Source organism: Typopeltis vanoorti, chromosome 3 (assembly GCF_054136105.1).
Source record: "Typopeltis vanoorti isolate ZY-2024b chromosome 3, IOZ_Tvanoo_1.0, whole genome shotgun sequence".
Lineage (NCBI taxonomy): Eukaryota > Metazoa > Arthropoda > Arachnida > Uropygi > Thelyphonidae > Typopeltis > Typopeltis vanoorti.
In genome coordinates, this window is record NC_143551.1 from 31672361 (window position 1) to 31696842 (window position 24482).

At 35.1% G+C, this 24482-nt stretch overlaps 1 protein-coding gene across 4 annotated transcripts in view; it reads left to right on the top strand.

The window, feature by feature from the left end:
- gig (TSC complex subunit tuberin) overlaps nt 1-24482 on the top strand; it is a 943661-nt gene that overhangs the window by 514630 nt on the left and 404549 nt on the right. For all 4 annotated transcript variants that reach the window (XM_090415521.1, XM_090415523.1, XM_090415524.1 and 1 more), the window contains one exon: nt 13685-13874. In XM_090415521.1, the coding sequence (XP_090271647.1) occupies nt 13685-13874 (190 nt within the window). The remainder of the gene's footprint in view (nt 1-13684; nt 13875-24482) is intronic.

A 24482-nucleotide genomic window follows, 5' to 3' on the forward strand; every position in this document is an offset into this window, starting at 1 on the left:
AAGGAAAGCACTACACAGAAGTCATAAGGCAGAGAGATTGTTTTTGAAATCCACAGAAGCTTTAAAACCCTCAAAACCTCAATAAGTATGGCTGTATAAATTTACCCAAAATATGGGCGACAGTCATTTTAAGATCTAATTAATATTTGTTTTCTCTCTTTTTCCAACACAGATGGTACCTAATTAGGACTTTAGTTCCTTGTGTTGTCCTTTACTGAACTAGTCCCACTGTTATATAAATTATTGTTGTTTTGCATACTGTGACAAATGCTGTGACAAATATCAGAAAATAAATTTAAATATTATTTTTTTATCATTCTATGTTGTCATCAATACCATGAAAATAAATAACATGTACTGTGATATAGGTGACCAAGATATGCATTTTTCTTCTTTTTATGCTATCTAAAAGTTCATGGGATTTCCCCATTTGTTCCAGTACTTCTTGATGAGACGTTTTTGCTATCATAGGATTTTTAACATTCATCTGTATAAACACATTTCAAAGGCTTCAAGTTTTTTTATCAATGTTGTCTTTAAGGTCCAAGTTTCTGCACTGTGTAACAATACAGACTATACATTGCATTTAACCATGCACACTCTAAGCTCTAATTAACTAATGAGAGATATAATTAGTTAATTAGATCTTCTTTTCAGCCATTTTCTGTCCACTACTGGACGAAGGCCTCCTCCAGTTCCTTTCACCTTTCCCTGTTCTTGGCAATGGTTGACCAATTTTTCCCCAACAAATAATAAATTTAGTTTAATCCTTTATCCAAGTGTAAGCAAACAAAGTTTGCAGGACTGAGGCAACTTGTGGTAAAGGTGGACCAAGCTCTCATCACTACTTGCCTTAGTATCTCCCGTAATGCAAAGCACATCTCCTTGTGGACATGTATAATGCTATGCATTAAGGGAAGGGCCACTACCCAGACCAGTTTTGACCTTTATTGAGGTTTTAGCAGTGGGAGCCAGACCCAGATGTGGTGATACTAAGGTGGAAGAAGTCATATTTACCTATACGAGTTGCCAAAAGGTATCTCACCTTATTATTAAATTTACCCTGGATTTAGAGAAAGATGTTGGAAGTTTTTTCCACTTGGTTAGACTATAATAAATTTAGTTTAATCCTTTATCCAAGTGTAAGCAAACAAAGTTTGCACCTGAAGTATCTTCATGACTGAGGCAACTCGTGGTAAAGGTGGACCAAGCTCTCATCACTACTTGTCTTAGTATCTCCCATAATGCAAAGCACATCTCCTTGCAGACATGTATAATGCTATGCATTAAGGGAAGGGCCACTACCCAGACGTGGAAAAAAACTTCCAACATCTTTCTCTAATTCCAGAATAATTTAATAATAAGGTGAGACACCTTTTGACAACTCGTATAGGTAAATATGACTTCTCCATTGCTTCCACCTTAGTATCACCACCTCTGGGTCTGGCTCCCACTGACAAGACCTCAATAAAGGTCGAAACCGGTTGGAAGCTTTGGTGATGAATGACAATGCTGTAGCCCATGAAGTTTTAACTGAGGCTCGGCTGTTGCTGTCACCCTGGTCTTGGGTGGGGGGGGTAATGAATTGCAGTGCTGTAGCCCATGAAGTTAACTGAGACATGGCTTTTGCTGTTACCCCTCAGATGTGATATGAGCAAATGAGCAGCTTTGCTTGGTGGTGGGGGTGAGCCTGCCACGGTGTAGAGCCAACCGGTTCTGAGAGTTCTTGTCAGTGGCAGGGTGAGTCTGTTACTGAGGGGAACAAACCCAAGTTTTTGGAGTTTGACCTGTACTTGAACACTCAATAAAGGTCAAAACTGGTCTGGGTAGTGTCCCTTCCCTTAATGCATTATACATATCTGCAAGGAGATGTGCTTTGCATTATGGAAGATACTAAGACAAGTAGTGATGAGAGCTTGGTTCACCTTTACAACGAGTTGCCTAAGTCCTGAAGATACTTCAGGCACAAACTTTGTTTGCTTACACTTGGATGAAGGATTAAACTAAATTTATTATAGTCTAACCAAGTGGGAAAAAATTTCCAACATCTTTTCCCAACAAAATTTGACATATCATCACTCCACCTTCTTTTAGGACGTCCACAGCCTCGTTTCCCTTCTTTTGGAATCCAGTTCATTAGTTTAGTGATCCAGTCCATCACTCTTATTCTCTTCTGGATAGATGTCCAGCCTATTTCCGTTTTAGTCACTTGTGGTGAAGAATGATGTCAGTGATAGAAATCCAGGTGTTTCACTTCTTATCTTTTAATGTGATGCCTAGCATCAGCCTCTCCATTTTTCTTTTAGTTGTTGCTAGTTTATTTGTCAGTGCTTTTGTTAGAGACCAAGTTTCACAACCATATGTGATGATTGGAAGTATACACTGGTTAAATGTCTTCCTTTTTAAACAGAATAGGATATCATTGTTTTGAAAAATGCTTTTCAATTTTCTGAATACACTCCAGGCAAGTCGAACTCTTCTATTTATTTCCTTTTGGAGTCCACAGTTTAGATCAGTGAGATGAACTAAATATGTATATGAAGAGACTTTCCAAGAAATTATTTTCTATTATTGTTTTTTGGTGTTACAAAATGATTAAACATGAATTTAGTTTTTTCTCTCTTTATTTTTATCTTTTCTGCTTTCATGATATAAGTGCTCTATCATTATATTGAGATCTTCTGGATTGTTTGCAAAATTATGATATCATCTGCATATCTTAGGTGTGTTAGGTTTCTGTTATTAATTTTTATACCAAGGTTTGTCCAGTTTATATTATTAAATATTTCTTGAAGGATACTGTAAAGATTTTGGGCGATAGAGTCTCTTTGTCGGACACCTTTTTCAATTGATATTTTATTGCTACTCATGTGAAGTTGGATTGTTGCTGTTGCAATGTTGTATATTTCCTGGAGTATATTTCCATATATTCTCCAGGAACTCCCTGATTCTGGAGTGCTTTGATTATTGCATTAGTTTTGATGGAATCAAATACTTTTTCATAATGAATAAAGGCTAAACAGAGAGGCATTTGCTTTTCTTCTGCATTTTCTATTATTTGTTTTACTGCATGAATATGATCAATTGTGTTAAAGCGTTTATGGAGTCCTGCTTGTTCTGCAAGTTGATTTGAGTCTAGAAGAGGGGTTAACCTGTTTGTTATTACTTTTGTGATAATTTTGTACAGATTAGAAAGAATACTAATTGGCCTATAGTTCTTTACTTCTTCTTTGTCTCCTTTTTTTTAAATAACAGTATCAAATAGCATTTTTTCAGTTTTCTGGTATCTTTCCCTCTTCTAGGTATAGATTTAGTAAGTTTGTGACATTGTTAATTATGCTATTCCCTCCCCAATTAATTAATTATATGTTGTGAATTAGGTCTTTACTAGGACATTATCCATTTTTCATTTGTTTTAATGTTTGTTTTATTTCATCTGAAGTGAATGGGGGAGGATGAATTCCATATGTGATGGGGAAGAGTTATTTACATTTCATTTATCTATTGAAGGATCACACTTTGTTTATAAAATTCTTCTAGTCTGCATAGGTCTTTGTTCTTTATTATAGCTCCATTCTTATCTTTTATTGCGGTATTTGACTTTTACCAACTGATAAATGTTTTCTTAGTATTTTTATTATTTTCAATTGTTTCTTTTATTTTTGTAGTGTTATAAGATCGTATTTCATTTCTCATCCTTTTTCGTTATTGTTTTGTATTTTATTTTAGATGTTAAGTTTTTGTCTTGTTTCATATTTCATCTCTTTTTTTATTAGTTGTAAGGTTTCCTCTGAAAGTTATGGGTCTTTTTGTTGTTTGTTGCTTTTGAATTTGTCGGCTGCTATGATTATTACTTTGATTAGGTTTTTGCTCATTTTATTTATGTCATCTTCAAATATGTTTATTTAGTCTAGTTTTTGATTTTCTTGGATACACTTGGATGGACTGTATCAGTAACTCTGCTGTGCTAAATCTGGCTAAGCATTTGTCAATATAGTCAAAAAACTACAACTCAGATGGCTTGGACATCAACTCAGACATCCCAAAGTCTCATCCTTTTTGGAATCCCTCATTCTGTACAACAAACTAGAAGATGGCAATCGCAATAGAGAAAATCCATGCAAAATTTTGGCAATACATATGTGAAATCATCAATAGGCTGAACTGTAAATAGAGAGATTTGGAAGACCATAATTTGCACTCTTTAATTTTTACTTTTTAATAATCACAAGATAAAATCCCCAGACTCTTGAGATATATATATATATATTAATAATCCACAGTTGCTTCTCTGGTTTTAGTTCATTACAGCAACTTAAAATGCATCATAACACTATCAAAAGATTGACATTTGTTTCAATGAAGTGGCATAAGAATTGATTGACCTGACAGAACAAATGCTCCATCTGTAGAAAGGAGTAACAATTTTTTAATGTGCTGTCATGAATCTCAAAAACCAACTGATAGAGAATGGTGTCATCAAAGGTATTGAATTTACTGAAACTTTCAACATTCATTGTGATGCTTTCCTAGAATACATGGAAAACAGGGCCAAGCCTTTTGCAATGCTATGTGACTTTAAATGGATTTTATTAAATATACCTTTATCTTGGTATGTTGTTCAGCAGTGTGAGTCCAAAAACATATCCACAATTGACATCAACATACTAAAAGTGATAGATGATCTATTCAACAAAGTGAATCATGTGAAGAATATGTGAATTTAAGATTCATCATAGGAAGAAATGTTCATTGATCATTGGAATAGCAGACACAAATGCATCATTAGAGAAGGTGTTTTCTTTAATGAACACATTTTGGACTGATGAAAGGAACCAGTTGTCCATTGAAACTGTACAGGCAATAATAATAACAAAAACACATTTAAAGATATTTCTTATATGGTCTTTTACAATTTCATAAAGGAACAGCCAAAGCTTTTGGAAGAAATTCAGTCCTCTAACAAATATGAACAAAGATATTAATATTTATATCCTGGACAATCTGCTCCATAAAGATTGTGTAATCTTTTCTATGTTAATGTCAGACTAAGACTATAAATATGCAAGTAACCTATGTTAATTTTGATCAAGCTTAGCAGTTATGGCTAGTTAGCATGAAAAAGAGCACAAGAGGATCATTTAAACTAGTATGATATTAGATTCATGTCAACTTACCACCCTACTCTAGAAGAGACATAAAGGCAAGGAAAATGTCTAAAAGATAGTGTTTGATGTGAATTTGTAAAAGTGAGAGGTCATCTATAGCTGAATTCCCATCTTCTGAAAAGCATCAGGCATTTTAGGAAGTTTTTTTAGTATACCAATCCCAAATGTGAGAACAGAATCCCAGAGAAGTTTGGATGTTTTTGGTAGATGTATATAGTTTTGATAGATTTATAGGTGTTAGGTAGCATGGAAAAGAACACCTGGTATTTTCCAGATGTAAAGGCTATAGATGTGTTTATGCCAGAAGAAGTCAAAAGTTAGATTTCTCACCTCTTCTCAAAGTGGTGGTGATTACTGTGATGCTTGGATTATTGTCCTTAAAATAGGAATACTAGGGTATTCATCCTTCACAGAGTAAGTAGGTGAAGATAGTGAAATAATTGCTATCATCCAGTGATTTTACACAAACTGTTCACATATTAGATATGAGAACTAGATAACAATGCTAGATAACCCCAGCTACTCTCCAAACAAATTGCTTTTCTTCCTTACTTCCTTCTGTAGTAATGAGAGCCCATTTCAAGACGGGAGGGAATCCATTTTCTGGAATGATGGTAAATATGATCTGGCATTCTGGTGGGTAACAATTTGAATTCAGTCATTACTAACATCATATACTTCTACATTTATATGTTCCAAGTTAAGTGGTGGAATTAGATTATAGGAAATATTTAGTTAAGAACATTGATGTACTCTCAAGCTTATGAGATAAATAATCACAGGCAGAGTGATTACTAGAATTTGGCAAGCAGTAAAGTCAGCAAATGAGGGCAGTGAAGTGTGGCAAGAAAAATTTGAGCCAAATAAGTCTCTAGTTTGCAGTTATTATAGCAGGCAGCTGACACAAAGAAAATGAAAACAAGTGGTTCTTGTTGTAGATCTAAACAGTAGAATAGGAAATGAATCTCACCATATTGAAACATTTTGCAAAACTTTGGAGAAAAAGGCAAAGCTAATAGTAATGGTAAGTACCTGCTGGATTTCTGCTCAGGAGCTGGACTAGTCATTACTAACACAATGTCCCAATATAAAGATGTGCACAAGTTCATATGGTGAACCTTGTGCACGTCTTTATGAAATAAGAAAAGACACAAGAAATTAGAAAAGCCTCATTGATTATGTTATTTCGATAACATAGTTTGATATTTTCATGCTCGTTCAAGATGTAAGAGTATACAGAGGATTTGAAATCGGAAGTGATCACTTTGTTTTAAGTAGGATAAAAATGAATATCGCATTGAAAAGAACAGTATGTAAGAAAGTTTTCAGAAAGAATTAAAATTGAACAGCTTTTACAGATAAACTGTACACTCAAATATACAAATATTATTCAGTTTGAAACATCTTTGAAGCCTCGTTGACAAACTGAAGAAAACATTGATTTGTCTAGGGAGGTTGGCCTTTTTTTCAGATATATATGTGTGCCGTTGCCTTTGACATTTCCAGAGCTTTCAGTCATGTTTGGCATTGAAGCTTGTTTTGCAAATCTTTCTATGGTCTATCTGCCATGCTTTAACTGGATAGCCAGTTTTCTCTGGTCATTCACTGCATGTCATGGTAGATGGCACACTCTCTTTGAGCTTTTCCACCAATGAAAGAGTGCTTTGGAGATCTGTTCAACTACCCTCTTATACATAAATGATCTACTCTTAATCACCACCAATCCTATCAACTGTTTTGCTGGTGACAGCTCACTCCATTCATCCTACTCCTTTGCCAAACCATGTAGTTGTGTCACATCCCAAGCATCATTCTCCATACCATCCTTTTGTTGGACAAGGGTAGCTTGGCCACCTTCAATGCACCCAAAATTAAGTCTTGCCTTTTCTCTCACAAAAGGGATCCTACCTTATCTTCCCTTATCCTTGGTTATATACACATCACCTGACAAGATGAACGATCTCTGCTTGGATTGACATTTACCTCCAGCCGCTAAACAATTAGGCATTCTTTTTCCACTCAAGAAGTTATTTTACACCCACTCACCTACTGAACCCTATATAAATCCCAAATACACCTATCCTTAGAATACTGTTCATGCATTTTGGGTGGTGCACCTAAAACCTCCCTATAAATTCTTGATGCTGTCCAGAGGAGAACAGTTCATCTCATAGATGACCCTTCCCTCACGGTCTCACTTCATACTCATTTGTCAGTGAATTGGCAGATATTTCATTCCTTCACTTACTGTTAGGCTTGTTAAAACAGAGGTGCTGTTGTCCAACATCCTTTTACAGTATACAACTTTAAACTCATCAAACCTGCTTCTCCTCTTCATCATTTATTCTATTGTTCTCTGTCCTGTGGAACAGGTAGATGGTAAGTAGAACAGTCTTCCTAATAATATGTTTCCTAACAGTTTCAAATTCCAACTCTTTAACTAAAATGTCAATAGATTTCTCCTTTCTCAGTCCTTATCTGTACCTCACACATGGCACTGATTTACTGTAGGTTCTTGTGCCTCTCATATGTGGGATTTAAAAAAAAAAAAAAGGATAGAAAAATAAGAACACCATAGTGAACACAACAACTTAAAGATGCACCATTAGGAAAGAAGAAAGCATAAGCAAATAATTTGGTCGATGCCCTAAAAGAATACAGAGATAAGTGTAAGAGTTACGCTATGTGTAAAAGTAGGTCAGTTATGAGGAAGGTGACAAAATGTTTCTAAAGGCTGTTGAAGTAGCTTAGAAATGGAGAAAAGAGTACTGTAAGGAAAATCAAAGAGGATAAGGGTGACATGAAAAACTGAAGGTAACAGTGTTCTAGATGCCTAGATACTTTGCAACTGTTAAATGAACCAAGAAATGATAAAATAGCAGATAATATTCAAGAATGCAATCGGAAGTACATATCAGTACTTGAGGTAGAAAAAGTTATCAGTAGCCTGAAATGTGAAAGGCAGCTGGAATAGATGATATTCAACCAAAATGCTAATACATCTCCTAGGAGCTGCGTTTTACATTATGAGAAAATATTGAGTATAGTGATGGAGCTTGCTCCACCTATGCTTCAAGTTGCCCTAGTGTTGTACCACCCAGATGTTGACTCACGCTTGGACTTGCCGATAGTTCTTCGGCATGAAACTCTTAGATTTCGATCTCTGAGTTTTGTATTCGGCTTTAAAATAATGAGGGATTTATCTTAATAGAGGTATTAAAGTTTTGCTATGGCTATGCTGCATAATTTAGAGGGTCTTTCAGAAGTTCCCAATTGATTGGCATAGAGCTCTTGTAGTTATTGTCTTTAAAAAGATGCATGAAGCTAAATATGAGAATCAGTGTGGATGAGAAAATGGAGAAAAACAGCTATGTTGAGGCCAAATAGAGATTGTCTAATTTTCACTTTGACAAATAGTTGAGAAACTGTGGGAATATAACAAGGATCCATATTTAGTTTTGTGGATATGAAAAAGGTATATGACAGGATGCCCAGAGAAGAGCTTTTCAAAATGCTACAATTATACAAGGCAAATGGAACTTTATACAAAGCAATATGTAGTCTGTATTTAACTTGTCAGTGTTAAGAATTGAAGGAAATGCAGGAAAATGTTTTGATATAAAATCAGGTGTAAGACAAGGATGCACATTATCTCCACTCTTATTCATCACTTATGGATTGTATTATGAAAGAAAGTGATGTTAAACCTGATATTAGAATTGGAAATGTCAAACTTGTCATCTTTGCTTTATGGTGCATGTCTCCAACTATTTTTTTCTAACTAAACTAAATTAGAGCTGTAACAAATTTGGCATGAAAATCAGCAATAAAATGACCAAAACTCTAAAAATAGACAGGAACATAGGAAACTTCAGCTACATTCTCAATTAAAAACCTATATATTAAGTAAAACATTTCAGCTATTTAGGTACAGTTTTAGTAAAGATGGCAAATTAAATATGGACATAGACAACAGAATAAGCAAAGCTGGTATTGTGGGAAGCTCTTGAATCTCTCATCTTCTTATTCCATAAAATTTATGGAATAAGAGAAATTAGCTAAAACACTAAACTAGTAGTATTCAAGATGGTGTTCAAACCAATTTTCAGTTATGGATCTGAGAATTGGGTTAGAAATATAGCAACTGATCAAAGACATGAGCTATGAGAGTCCTGAGAAAAATTAGAACAGATGAATCAATGGCAGAATCATATTAAAAATGAAGATATTAGGCTGGAACTTAGACATTATTAGCATTCAAGTGGTTTGCTCTCTTAAACAGAATGGGAGAAGAAAGGTTAGCAAAACAGGTGTTGGTGCCAGGATTGGAAGACCAAGGTCTAGGTGTATTATTTCAGTCATAAGTACCTTCGAAGATGGATATGTTAGATACTATAATATTGGAGTGCTGACAAGTAATAGACTTATATGGAGGAAAATTGTTGATGGATTAGTAATAATGCAAACTTAATCATATAGTACTGTCGTAGTAGCCTTGAACACCCTGTAGCGATACATGTCAGGAAATTGATGACCATGAGTAATGGTAATTCCTCAGTTTGATATTTGTCCACATCATTCCCCTTAAAATTGTCTGCCATTTAAGATTGTCATTTTTAGTTTGAATACTGTAACTACCTCTTTTCTCTGATCATTATTGCCTGAGTATATAATCTTGTACTTGTGAGTTTGAAGCATCTCACTTGTTTTTATGTTTGTTTCAGTAGCACAAATTATGCCATGTTACTTTTCTGTTTTTTTTTTTCCCTCAGTTCCACTTCTTTTCCTGTTGATGCTCCCTTCATTGATGGTAGATCTCTCAAATTTTGTTGATGTAAATTTTTAGTTTGTTACAGTAGCTGAATTTTCACTTCATCTTCCCTGATGAAAACAGTGGGCCCTTTTGTAACTGCATGATATCCTTCATACCCTGCCACATAATATTTCATCTTGTTTTACTACCATTTTCATTTGGTTTAAGCTAACATAGAATACAATTTAATCTGGTAAACCTGAAATTGCCTGCCCATCATGTCCCATCCTCATTTGTTCAGTTTCCTGATAAATTTTTATATTTTTTATGTGGCCCACAAAATGTTGCTCATGTACTTTCTTCATATCTTCTTTCATACTACATTGTCACCTGCCAAATCATCTGTACTAGCCAAAATAAATATCTCCTTCACCTTAACTCTCTGCATCTTTACAGCATCACTGACATCCTTAATCTTAACTCGAGGAAAACAAGACTTCATCACACTCTCCTCAAGCACTCCTTATATCAGTGAACCACTATACAAAATTTGAACCTCATTTTCACCTTTTTGCTCTTCCATGCTCTGCTTTCTTTCGCTTCGGTGTCATACCATCCGCCAGGTGTTTCAATATTGAGTGGTTGGAGAACCACTCAATTTCATGTTTTGTTCTGTGAAGAATTCCCTATTACTATCTGGTCACTATCTTCATTTTTCACCATGTCATCCATACAGTCACTATCAGTATGATTACCCAGTGATGCTTTCAGCACTAATTCAGTGCTTTCAAAACCATAAATTGTTAGTAATTTGTTTGTAATATTTTGAGTGAAAATGTTTGCTAGCTGTGTTCTGAAAAATATTAGGACCCTACATAATTAAACCTGATGAACTCCTACAAATAGCTATTGATATAAATTATACCTGACAAGAAATTATATTCTTGATTAATCCTTTACTCAAATATAAGTAATCCAAGTTTAGATGTTATATATCTTCACCACAGGCTACTTGTATGTACAGGCTGTTGACTTCAAGTCAGTTGCTTCAGTATCACTAATTCAGTACATTTCCTTTCAGACATTTATACTGCTGCGTATTATGGTAAGAGTCACTACCCAGACTTGTTTTGATCTCTATTGAGGTCTCATTAGTGGGAACTAGACCCAGGAAGATACTGAGGTTAAATCAATGCAGCTTTTGTTATTTTCCTATACACGTAGTAAAATGATGCATCAGTAGTGTATATTGAGCCCTCATTAAATGTCAAAATCAGTCTGTAGTGATCCTTCCCATAATGCATGGCAATATATACATATATCAAAAATGGAATGCGAAGTCAGCCTGTATATACAACTAACTTGTCATGATGGTTATTTCATATTCAGACTTTGTATATTTACATTAGGATAAAGATTAAGCAAAAACATATTTTTTAAGTATAATTTACTTTCTAACCAAGTGAAAAAAACTTTATACAACTATCTCTGATCCACAGTATTTTAATAATTTCTTCATATTCCAGTTCACTATTATTTGTATATAGAAAATATATGAGTTCTGTATTGATTCAACATCAGTATCTTCCTTGGTCAAGCTCCTGGTAAAACCTTGGTAATGATCAATTCCAGTTTGGATAGTGATTAACATTTCTTGTAATGTATAGCAGTAGTAGGAATGTACTATATTACATATGGGATACTGAGGCAATTGATGCTAAGTCAACAGCCTCTATATACAAGTAGCTTGTTGTGAAGATACTTTTTCATGTGAAGATAATTTTCATGCACAAACTTTGTTTGTGCATGAAAATTAAACATGAATGCAATTTCTTGTCAAGTACAGGTACATAATAGATAAATATTTTTTTTTCTTCGCCAGCAGTTAGCAGTGATCTGGTAAGCTTTGTCAGCAGTTAGCAGTGATCTGGTATACTATGCTAATTTGTAATGTAGCATGTGTCCTAATCCAAAGTGTGCACACATGCTGTGGATTATGACCTTCATGTGATGCTGGAAACATCATTGAATTAGTTTATTACTATGCTTTAGTTATAACTTTCAGATTAAACAGTATCCATGAAGAGTAAAGATACATTCAAGTCATGGAAACTGCAGTACACCCCCCCACCCACCCAACTCCATACACACACACACACCACCAAGAAAAATTCAAATCAGCATCAGCAACAAAGAAGATTTAGGATTGTGCAGATGTTATTTTTTGAGTTTCTTCACTGAAATGTGGTGCAAATGCTGAACAGTACCAAAACATGCATGATTGGTCATGGCTAGCCATTCTTTGAAAGCATTCTGCATCACAAAAGATTCATCTTTCTGCACAGTAATTAAATGCTGCCACACACACTCACACACCACACTGCATAAATGTGATTAAGGCACCATAACTAGACTAGAACTAGACCGAAATATCAAGGATGATATTTCTTTCTTTAGTTCTAAAGATCTCAATTCAAACTATAGCTATATCTGATTCTAAATAAAAGGAACCTGTTAAGGACTTTTCAGTTGAAGTGAGTTAGTCAGTGTTATATAAAGATAAGTTTTCATCGAAAACTCGAGTCATCTTGCAAAACTAGCATTCTGAGAGAACATGTTTTACAGCCCTGGTTTTTCTGCTGTAATTCCAACCAACCCAAAACCTAATTATTTCTATTTATTTGGTCCACTGTGGAGCACCTATATATATATATATATATATATATATGTTTATGTTTTTTTGACTGACTGAAACAGAGAAACAGACAAGTTAATTTAATGAAGACACCATGTTTTGTCAAAAATGACTTCTTCAGGTGTAGGAACACTTAAAGTAAATAAAAAAAAAAACTATAAAAACACTGTGTCATTATAATAACAGACTTGTAAACTGAAGTTAAGTTTGAATTGTCATTATAGTCCATGCTGTAGTTCTATTGTTCATATGCAATCATGTCAGTTTACACATATGCCAGTATCTAATGGCAGAACTATGCGAGTCAGGTAGACTATAACTAAGGTTGCTGTTGATGTGAGAAGAGTCTAAGATAATTTCTTTGGATTCAACTATGTGCTGTTCCACTTCATCGTGATAAATATAAACGTTTGATGTTGCATTCCAATCTATTTCATGGAATAGATCTAAGTAGTTTGGCTATACCTTCTGAGCATATTCTCTCTGCCGCACTGAATTGTTGCTCTGCTCTCCCAAGAAATCACATCAGGTCCACCTCCCTTACTAATGTCTTTACTGAATCATATGTCAACAAGATAATAACTACAGAGTTTCCTTGTCATCTGCCTCATCAAAATAGTGATACAGCAGTGGCTGCCATTGTCACCATTTCTTATGGTAAAGGCATTTTAGAAGTTATAGCCAAGCTACTTAAATCCATTGGCCTACAATTGTTCTAGACTCTGCTAAATATAAACTTTGTTATTTTTATTAATATTTTATTAATTATAAAAATAAAATATTAATATAAAAATAAAAATGTTTATATTAATAAAAATATATACATGAGTAATCTGTTTTATATTATTTATTAATGTGTGTGTGTGTGTGTGTGCATGCATGCTAAGATAGATGCCATGATACCATGGCAGGATTAAAAAAAATTACTTTTCTTTTGACTCTGTAATGTACATATATAAATATATATATATACATTATATACATATAATGTAAAATTATATATATATATATATAATTTTTCTTTTTTTAAGCCTTTTATATGTTTTGTCTTTTTTTACAACATTATAGACCACTTTAATCAACTGCCTTCAGTCTGGGTTGAATGCTAAGTGTGCCAGAGTATGTATTGAAGCATTAATTTTGTGCACTTTAGAAATGAGAAAAATGATGATAAAATTAATGCCAGTGGTTCTCCTTAATCTCTCAAAAATATCTGCTACAGTGGGAATATCTGTTCCAATCCTGGAATTTTTATCTAGTAAGTCCTATATATATATATATATATATATATATTTATATATATATTTTTTATATAATCTTAAAATATATTTAAATATATATATATTTTATATATTATATATATAATATATATACATATATACCTGGTTTTACTCCATTTCCCAAGTAAGCAAACAGACAAACAAGTCAAGTTTGGCCCTGCAAGTGTTGCAAGTCTAGCTGACCCTGCACGTAGTGCAAGACCAAGGCAACTCATGGTAAAAGTACAATAAGCTCTGATCACTAATCTTAATATTTACCCTTAATACAAAGCACATCTCCTGGAGGAGATGTATGATGCTTTGTATTAAAGGCAAGGGGCCACTACCAGGTTTAAAATAGCTTGGTATCTTTAACATTTATTATACCCAAGGTAAAATACTTTCTACATTTATATCTCCTCCTGAAATTTTTATTTAATAAGGTTAAAACACCTTATGGTAACTTGTTCTGGTAAAATACTTATAAGCTCCGTATTACTAAAATCTTGATATTTATAGCCTGGCTCCCACTGATCTTCTTCTTCTTCTTCTTCTGCAGCTTCTCCCACTTAAGTGGGGTCACTGTTTCTTATGAGTCTCCTCCACACCTTCCTGTCTTGGGCTGTCACCACATCCAAGTTCTTCATCTTCAAGTCCTCTTCTACCAGCTCCCTCCATCTCTTCTTTGGCCGCCCACGCTTCCGCCTTCCTTGCACATCCATCTGCATGACCCTTCTTCCCACAAATTCGTCCTCCCTCCTCATCACATGACCAAACCATCTCAACCTTGCCTCCTGTATTTTCGCTCCTAAGTTCGTAACTTTCACTGTTCCCCTGACATAGTCATTTCTCAGATGATCCTTTCTGGTCACACCGCACATCCACCTAAGCATTCTCATCTCTGCTACTTCCATCCTGCTAATGTTATTTTTCCTCAGGGCCACAGTTTCTATAGCATATGTCATAGCTGGCCTCACTACTGTCCTATAAATTTTGCCTTTCAGATTGATCGGCATCCTCTTATCACATAACACTCCAGCCATCTCCCTCCAGTTCCTCCAACCTGCTTGTATCCTGCATCCCACTTCCTTCTCACCTCCTCCATCTTCTTCCACTGTCGAACCTAAGTATCTAAAGTCTCTCACCTTCCTGATGACATTTCCTTCCAGCTCCAGGTCTGTCTCCTGGCCACCGCCCACTGTGCAACACATATACTCTGTCTTACTTCTGCTCAGTCTCATACCTCTCTCTTCCAGTACTTTTCTCCATCTTTCCAGTTTAGTTTCCGCTTCTTCTCTTGAATCTACACACAGCAAGATGTCATCTGCATACAACATTGTCCAAGGTGCATCTTCTCTCACCTCCTCTGTTACCACCTCCATCACAATATTAAACAGAAACGGACTTAATGCTGACCCTTGATGCAAGCCAACTGTTACTTGAAAACTTTCTGTCTGTCCCAAACAGGTCCGAACACTTGTCTTCACATTTCTGTACATTTCCTGCACCAACCTGACATATTTCTCCGGCACCTTCTTCTCCCTCAGACACCTCCAGACTTCTTGCCTTGGCACTCTATCGTATGCTTTCTCCAGATCAATAAATACCAGATGTAGCTCCCTTTGTTTCTCTCGATATTTTTCCATCATCTGTCGTAACCCAAAGATAGCATCTGTTGTTGATCTACCAGGCATGAAGCCAAATTGTTCCTTTGCAATCTCCACCTCCTCCCTCAATCTACCATCAAGAACCCTTTCTAGGATCTTCATTGTGTGGGACATCAACTTTATTCCTCTGTAATTTTTACAGTCTTGTGCATCCCCTTTACTCTTGTAGATGGGAACAAGAGTACTCTCCCTCCATTCCTCGGGTATATTTTCCTGTTGGCAAACTTTCATGAACAGGTCCCACAGCAGGTCAATTCCCTCTTCCCCCAGTGCCTTCCATGCCTCCACTGGAATTCTGTCGGGGCCCACCGCTTTTCCATTCCTCATCCTCTTCATGGCCTCCGTCACTTCCATTCTACTGATGTTCTGCACCATCCCCTCAGAAGGCTGCCCATCTCCTCTGTGAGTCCTTGCATTTTCCTCATTCAGAAGTCCCTCAAAGTATATTTTCCATCTGTTTCTTATGTCCACATCCCTCCATAATACTCTTCCTTCACCATCTTTGATCTGCCTCACATGTAAGATGTCCTTAGCTGCTTTATTTCTACATTTCGCTAGTTGGTAAATTTTTCTCTGTCCTTCCTTTGTTTCTAATTGATCATACAGATCTTGATATGCCATGGTCTTCGCCTGTGCCACAACTCTCTTGGCTTCTTGCTTTCTCTGTTTGTACACCCCTCTGTCCTCTTCCACTCTTGACTCATCCCACTTCTGCTTTGCCTTCCTCTTAGCTGTCACTGCCACTTGTACATCATTATTCCACCACCAACCCTCCTTCTGCTCTCTAATCTTTCCAGATGTCTCACCAAGCACCTCGATTGCACAGCTCAGGATTACTTTTGAATTATGTTTCCACCAATCTTGTACACTTTCCAGTCCATCCGAAATCCTCTCTAACACTCTCTCCCTAAAACGATTCCTCACACTCTCTTCTTTTAAGCGAAACCACTTAATTGTCTTCATCCCATGGCAACCAGAACCATGGCTCCCACTGATCAGACCTCAATAAAGATCGAAACCGGTCTGGGTAGTGGCCCCTTGCCTTTAATACAAAGCATCATACATCTCCTCCAGGAGATGTGCTTTGCATTAAGGGTAAATATTAAGATTAGTGATCAGAGCTTATTCTACTTTTACCTTGAGTTGCCTTGGTCTTGCACTATGTGCAGGGTCAGCTAGACTTTGCAACACTTGCAGGCGCAAACTTGACTTGTTTGTCTGTTTGCTTACTTTGGAAATGGAGTAAAACCAGGTTTAAAATAGCTTGGTATCTTTAACATTTATTATACCCAAGGCAAAATACTTTCTACATATATATATATATATATATATATACATACATACATGCACGAAATACTTAGTTCTTTTTTCAGTGTCATTTGATTAGTATTTAGTATATTAAATTTCACAAAAGTATTTCTTTTGACTTATATAAAAACAATAAAAATTGAAAAACATTGATGTCTAAAAAGTAAGGTACTACAAAGTAACAGGTATATGAAGAAGTTAAGCAGACAGTAATTAAAATCAGATGCTAACCAGAGGTAAAAATATCAAATTAAAAAGAAAAGCAAGAATCTTAAAATCAAGAGCAACAATAAATTGAGCATTCTGTTAATACAACTGTGGTGTGTATGGACAAGTGGTTAAGTAGAAAAGTTCAGTCTGTTAAGAATTATCTTGAAAAGTTGGGGGGGAGGGGTCCATTCACTGGGAAAAGCTGCACCTTTTTTTTTTATAGAATTAAGGATGAAATAGTGACTGTGGGATTTACATTTCATGAACAGATTCCTGTGTCCAGTATGTGGAGGAAGAAAGTAATGAGGGACAGTTCTCTCCGATCTTATATGTTTGGTTTACATAGGACTGTTTTCCTGTTGGTTAAATATTGAATATTAATAGGGGGAGGGGTAAATATATATACTGTATATATATTTATTTCTGTGCATTTGTCATCATCTTAGTTGTGTTTTTTTTTTTTTTAAATCTGATTATACATTAGTCATTTGTCATCATCTTAGTTGTGTTTTTTTTTTTTAAATCTGATTATACATTAGTCATTTGTGCATTCTGTTTGTGGGATGAGATCTTCATTAACTGAAGAGATAGATATACTAGACATCACAATCTTTCCTTTTTAATTAAATTTTGAAGTTCCTTTCCTTTAGTGTTACACAGTGATCAGCATCATTTCAGATAAATTATGGAGACGACAACCATGTTAGAAATAATTATTATAATTTCCCGATGTTTCGACCTTCATATTAAGGTCATCTGGAGTATATGCATATATATACAGAGACAAGCTATATTATATTTCACATAGATAGTAGTATGCTAAAGAGACAGTGATTTGATCAACGGTTATCTACTGGCCTGACCTCTAGTGAAAAAAATAAAATAACTACAACAAGCTATATTCAGTTTATGACAACATCAGAGAAAATTTTTTTCCTACAGATAGTTTTATTACAGCAAAAGTGATGTCTTAATTTAACATGAGAAAATTGTTATATTAGATTTAAGATCCTGGATTACCTGTAGTCCTATTTAGAATTAACTCTTGGACAGAAAGGTTATGTGGATAGAATATGTTCCTTCCATATTCTTGTGATTTTTAGACCATCATTATTGTTAAGATTAGGGTGGTTGACAATAATTTCACAGGCCTCCTTAAATTTATGTTCATGGCACGTTTTGGCATGGTGTAAACAACAGAAGCTTTTCCAGTCAATTCAGTGTAAAGTATTCAGGGCATGATCAAAAAGGCAAGCTTTACCATAGTTATTAAATTTAATATGCCATTTATGTTCCTTTTTTCTGGTAGGAATAGCCATCTTTCTGATAGGAATAGCCATGCGTACTGTTTCCCCTATATAGGGCAAATTACAGGTGCAATGAATACGGTATACTCCAGGTTGGGCCAGCAGAGGAAGTGGATCCCTGGATGAGTTGAGTAAGTTCTTTAATTTTGCAAGAGGTTTAAAGATGGCTTGAAGGTTGTATTTCTGTAGTATTCTGTTTATTTTATCTGATATCCCTTTAATGTATGGAATCATTACAGTTTTAGATAGTTAATTATAAATAGGACTATACGTAATCCAGGATCTTAAATCTAATATAACAAATAACAATTCTCTTGTTAAATTAGGATATCACTTTTGCTGTAATAAAACTATCTATAGGAAAAATTTCTCTCTGATGTTACCATAAACAGAATATAGCTTTCATGTAGTTATTTTATTTCATTTATTTATTTTATTAATTTTTTTTTTTTTCACTAGAGGTCAGGCCAATAAATAACTGTTGATCAAATCGTTGTCTCTTTAGCATAGTACTATGTGAAATGTAATATAGCTTGTCTCTGTATATATATATATATGTGCGTGTGTGTGTGTATTTTCCAGATGATGACCTTAATACGAAGGTCGAAACGTGAGAAAATTAAAATTATTTCTAACATGGTTGTAGCCTCCATAATTTGTCTGAAATGAATACATTTTGAGATTATTAGATAATCAGGTTATGCAGGTGATAAATCATCTCTGACAACCTGATTGTCAGAGATGATTTATCTTCTATCATATTTTTTTATTATATTATATTAGAGGTGAATATTACATGACAAGTCAATATTCTTATCATTACCATGGACCCAACTAGAGAGGCCATATAATCACCAACACTATAGGATGTCAGATGGCTATTCCTTTTCTTAAATTCATTCAAACAACCTGCACTCATCACTTCTAAAGGCAACCTTTTTCAATTATGCACTGATCTATGAAAAGAAATCTAGCTCTTGCCTCTGTCCTGATGACATTCATTTTCAACTTCGATGAATGTCATCTTTGCTCTTCCATAAAATTAAATCTTTATGACCCTTGCAGAAGATTTCATTTTCGTTCTCCTGTTTGCTAGTGTCTGAAGTCCATAAATTCTTCTGGTCTCATAATCTACATTAATTCTGCAATCCCATTATCACCACTCTGTCTCCATATTTCATCATACCAAAGTGCATGACTTTATATTTACTAACATTTACCACACCCTCATTCAAATTATTCTTAAGTACTGCACTATCTCCCATCAAATCCTTTGCAATGTCATTAATCATAAAATATATACACGTTTACACAAGAATATTATTTAATTTGCCAAATATTTCAGTCTGAATATTACAGTAGCTACATAGGAATAGTTTTAAAAAAACAAGGTGGAATACGAACAATTGATCATTCACAAATAGAATGAGCCACATGATGTCATATCGCTAAGTATTAAAAGAGTAAACATTTTTTATCAGAGTCATGATTAAATTAAAGATATTAATTCAGAAATTCATGTAATAATCTTAAAAAACATTAGACTAACTAGGAAATTAAAAAAAAATTAATGTGTTATCCTGATTAAACTTTCCCAAATTTTTGATACAGATATACAGTCATTACGATTCAAGTTAGGACATTGAAGTAAGACCTCCACACTTTCTTTAAATAAACATTCTTATTTATAATGACATCTGTGTAGGAAGCAAGTCTTGGACCAAAAGATGTTGTGGCTTTTTTCTATTCCGTGCTGAGCTAATCCAGATTTCTCAGGTTTGTTGTGTTGAATGGATGATTGATACTCTTGAATTCTTTTTTTCTATAGATCCAGTTTGTACAAAGTAGGAAAGATTACAGTTACAGGGAACTTGATACACACCAAGTAGAGACATAGTTGAGCGTTTATCTTTAGAAGAAGGAAAATGGGTGGATAATTTGTTAATAGGTGTATAAGTGGCTGTTAAATCATATTTCTTCAGAATTCTTGAAATTGGTTCTGAAATCCCGAAATATAAGGAATTGTAACTCGATGTATTGAATCTTTGCTGTGTTTGTTGGATTGTAAGAATCGAAAAGATGTTGTGTACTCTTTTCGAAGAAGCCATTTAGTTTCATGTGATGTTTGATAGTCGAAAGTTCTTTCTGTAATAAATGAGAAGTTGAACAATTAGGTTTGTCTCGTTGGATTAAACATTTTATGATTTCTGTTTTTTGACAAGGATGATGGGCAGATTCTTTGAGAATATAACGACCTGTGAAAGTTGGTTTTCTGTAAACTGTTGTTGTAAGAATACTTGAAGGAGAACGGATGAGGAGGACGTCTAAAAATGATAACTCGTTGTATTTTTCAATCTCCATGTAAAGAATTGATTCTTACAATCCAACACAAAACAACAAAGATTCAATACATCGAGTTCCAATTCCTTACATTTCTGGGATTTCAGAACCAATTTCAAGAATTCTGAAGAAATATGATTTAACAGCCACTTATACACCTGTTAACAAATTATCCACCCATTTTAATCTAACAGATAAGCTTAGGTGTTGATGGTTATTCATGACTTATTTTTCATGGTATTAACAACACCACAAACACTTTTAACAACGAAGATGTTTTATTAACACTTATATTTTGCTGATTTTCAACTCAGCATCATCAGAGCACAACACACATGTAAACGCGACAGTGAGTGAGTGAAACAATATAATTGCAAAAGACAAAAGATCTAAAGTCCTATTTTTGGCGCCCTCTAACGGGAAAAAAAAAAAAACAGTAGTTATCCAGGAGTTTTTCTTAGGATAACCATCTCCCAAATTTTTGGCAAATTAATGCAACCATATTTGTTAAGGTTGGGAGAATTCTTCAAAGCCATTGCTGACTAAAAAAATAATCTTTCAGATCTATAACGACTCCTAAATAGCACATTCATTTTCCTCCATCTAATCCTGTGTGAAGGAGTGTCCAAAGTGTGGTCTGCCAGTCCCGACTTGCAATAGTAATAGTAGCGAATGTATCTTTCACGTTCTTCCAGGCGGATGTTCACTGATCTTCCTGTTTGCCCATAATAGGCCAAATCACAGTTACACGGAACTTCATACACTCCTGGGTGTGCTAAAGGGTGAAGTTTATCCTTAGGCGAGCGGATCAGAGTTGCCAGCTTGACATGAGGTTTGAAAGTGGTGCGAAGGCCATGTTTTAACAATACTTTGGCTATCTTTTCCGATGTACCTCTGATATAGGGAATAGAAATGGTCATGTTGTATTCTTGTGTATTAGGGGAGGGCAGAGTAATGGGCCTATGTAGTATTTTATCTATTTTGTAGGGATTGTAGCCGTTGGCTAAGAATGTATGGTGCAGGTATTGGAGTTCAGTGGTCAGAGCTGTATCGTTAGAACAAATAGCTCTGGCTCTGTGTGTAAGTGTTTTTAAAATGCCGTACTGTTGGACTGGATGATGATGTGATTGTTTATGTAGGTATCTTCCTGTGTGTGTAGGCTTTCTGCAAATAGAAAAAGATAGTGCACCATCTGAAAGGTGGGTGACTAATGTGTCAAGAAATGGTAAAACAGTTATTTGATTCTTTTTCTACTGTGAAGTGAATTTTGGGTTGTTGGCTGTTTAGGTAGGTGACAAAAGCATCCAAAGTGTCTTGTCCATGGGGCCAGATGGCAAACACATCATCTACATAGCATAACCACACTTGTGGCTTGTATGTAGCTGTGGTAAGTACTTTGTTTTCAAAGTGTTCCATGTAAAAATTTGCTAACGGGAGAGAGAGGGGGGAACCCATAGCAGTACCATTAATCTGTTTGTAGAATTCCCCCCCCCCCCCCACCATGTAAAGTAACCTGCATTCATGGTAAATTGAAATAATTCAAAAATATCTGGGGGAAATTTAGAGTTGATTAAATCAAGAGCGTCTATAAGTGGTACATTGGTAAATAAGGAGGTGACATCGAAACTAACCATTATGTCTGAATCTTTTAGGATTAGATTTTTAACCAGTGTTTTGAAATGGATTGAATTTTTTACAAAAGTAGAGGAGTTGCCAGTAAGGGGGGGCAAGCGACTTGGCTAAATGCCGGGCCAGTTTATATGTGGGACTATCTATGCTATCAACTATGGGGAGAAGGGGAATATTAGTTTTGTGGATTTTTGGTAATCCATAAATACGGGGTGGTTTAACATGAATTGGTTTTATTTTCCTGATGATTTCTTTGGGCCATGATGTCACTTTTTTCAGTAATTTTCGGACTTTTTTTCTTATAATATACATCGTAGGGTCTCGATGTATAATTTGATATGTGGAACTGTCACATATGAGATCTTGCATTTTTCTGTTATACTCTTCTTTATTCATGATAACTGTTGCATTTCCTTTATCGGCTTTTGTAATAATAATATTTTTATTATTATATAACTTTTTTAGGGCAGTTATTTGTTTACGTGGCATATTGCTTTTTTGGAGGCTTAGCCTTGTTTATAATACTAGCTATATCTAGTCGCACGTTGTTGGCCATTGCTGGCGGAAGATCGTGGATACCCCATTCTACTTTCATCGTAATTTCCAGTTTAGGAATTTGTTTGGACGTGACGGCAAAGTTATGTCCTAGACTGAGAGCGTTCTTGGCTTCTTCAGTGAGTGTTTCAGACGATAGGTTTATGATCACGTGGTCTCATCGAAGTTGCGGTCGGGACTTCGTGTGCTGGCGTTGTTGTAGGAGTTCAAATTTCTTTAGGTGTTTGCTTTTTACTTTTGTGAATTCTTTTGTAGGGATTGTAACCGTTGGCTATAATCCCTACAAAATAGATAAAATACTACATAGGCCCCATTACTCCCCCTCCCCTAATACACAAGAATACAACATGACCATTTCTATTCCCTATATCAGAGATACATCGGAAAAGATAGCCAAAGTATTGTTAAAACATGGCCTTCGCACCACTTTCAAACCTCATGTCAAGCTGGCAACTCTGATCCGCTCGCCTATGGATAAACTTCACCCTTTAGCACACCCAGGAGTGTATGAAGTTCCGTGTAACTGTGATTTGGCCTATTATGGGCAAACAGGAAGATCAGTGAACATCCGCCTGGAAGAACGTGAAAGATACATTCGCTACTATTACTATTGCAAGTCGGGACTGGCAGACCACACTTTGGACACTCCTTCACACAGGATTAGATGGAGGAAAACGAATGTGCTATTTAGGAGTCATTATAGATCTGAAAGATTATTTTTTTAGTCAGCAATGGCTTTGAAGAATTCTCCCAACCTTAACAAATATGGTTGCATTAATTTGCCAAAAATTTGGGAGATGGCTATCCTAAGAAAAACTCCTGGATAACTACTGTTTTTTTTTTTTTTTTCCCGTTAGAGGGCGCCAAAAATAGGACTTTAGATCTTTTGTCTTTTGCAATTATATTGTTTCACTCACTCACTGTCACGTTTACACGTGTGTTGTGCTCTGATGATACTGAGTTGAAAATCAGCAAAGTATAAGCGTTAATAAAACATCTTTGTTGTTAAAAGTGTTTGTGGTGGTGTTAATACCGTGAAAAATAAATCATGAATATCCACCCATTTTCCTTCTTTTAAAGATAAACGCTCAACTTTGTCTCTACCTGGTGTGTATCAAGTTCCTTGTAACTGTAATATTTCCTGCTTTGTACAAACTGGATGCTGTATAGAAAAAAAGAATTCAAGAGCATCAATCATTCATTCAACACAACAAACCGGAGAAATCTGGATTAGCTCAGCACGGAATAGAAACAAGCCACAACATCTTTTGGTCCAAGACTTGCTTCCTACACAGATGTCATTATAAATAAGAATGTTTATTTAAAGAAAGTGTGGAGGCCTTACTTCAATGTCCTAACTTGAATCGTAATGACTGTATATCTGTATCAAAAATTTGGGAAAGTTTAATCAGGATAACACATTAATTTTTTTTTTCTACATTAATCTATTGTTTTTTAAGATTATTACATGAATTTCTGAATTAATATCTTTAATTTAATTATGACTGTGATAAAAAATGTGTACTCTTTTAATACTTAGAGCGTGGCTCATTCTTTTTGTGAATGATCAATTGTTCGTATTCCATCTTGT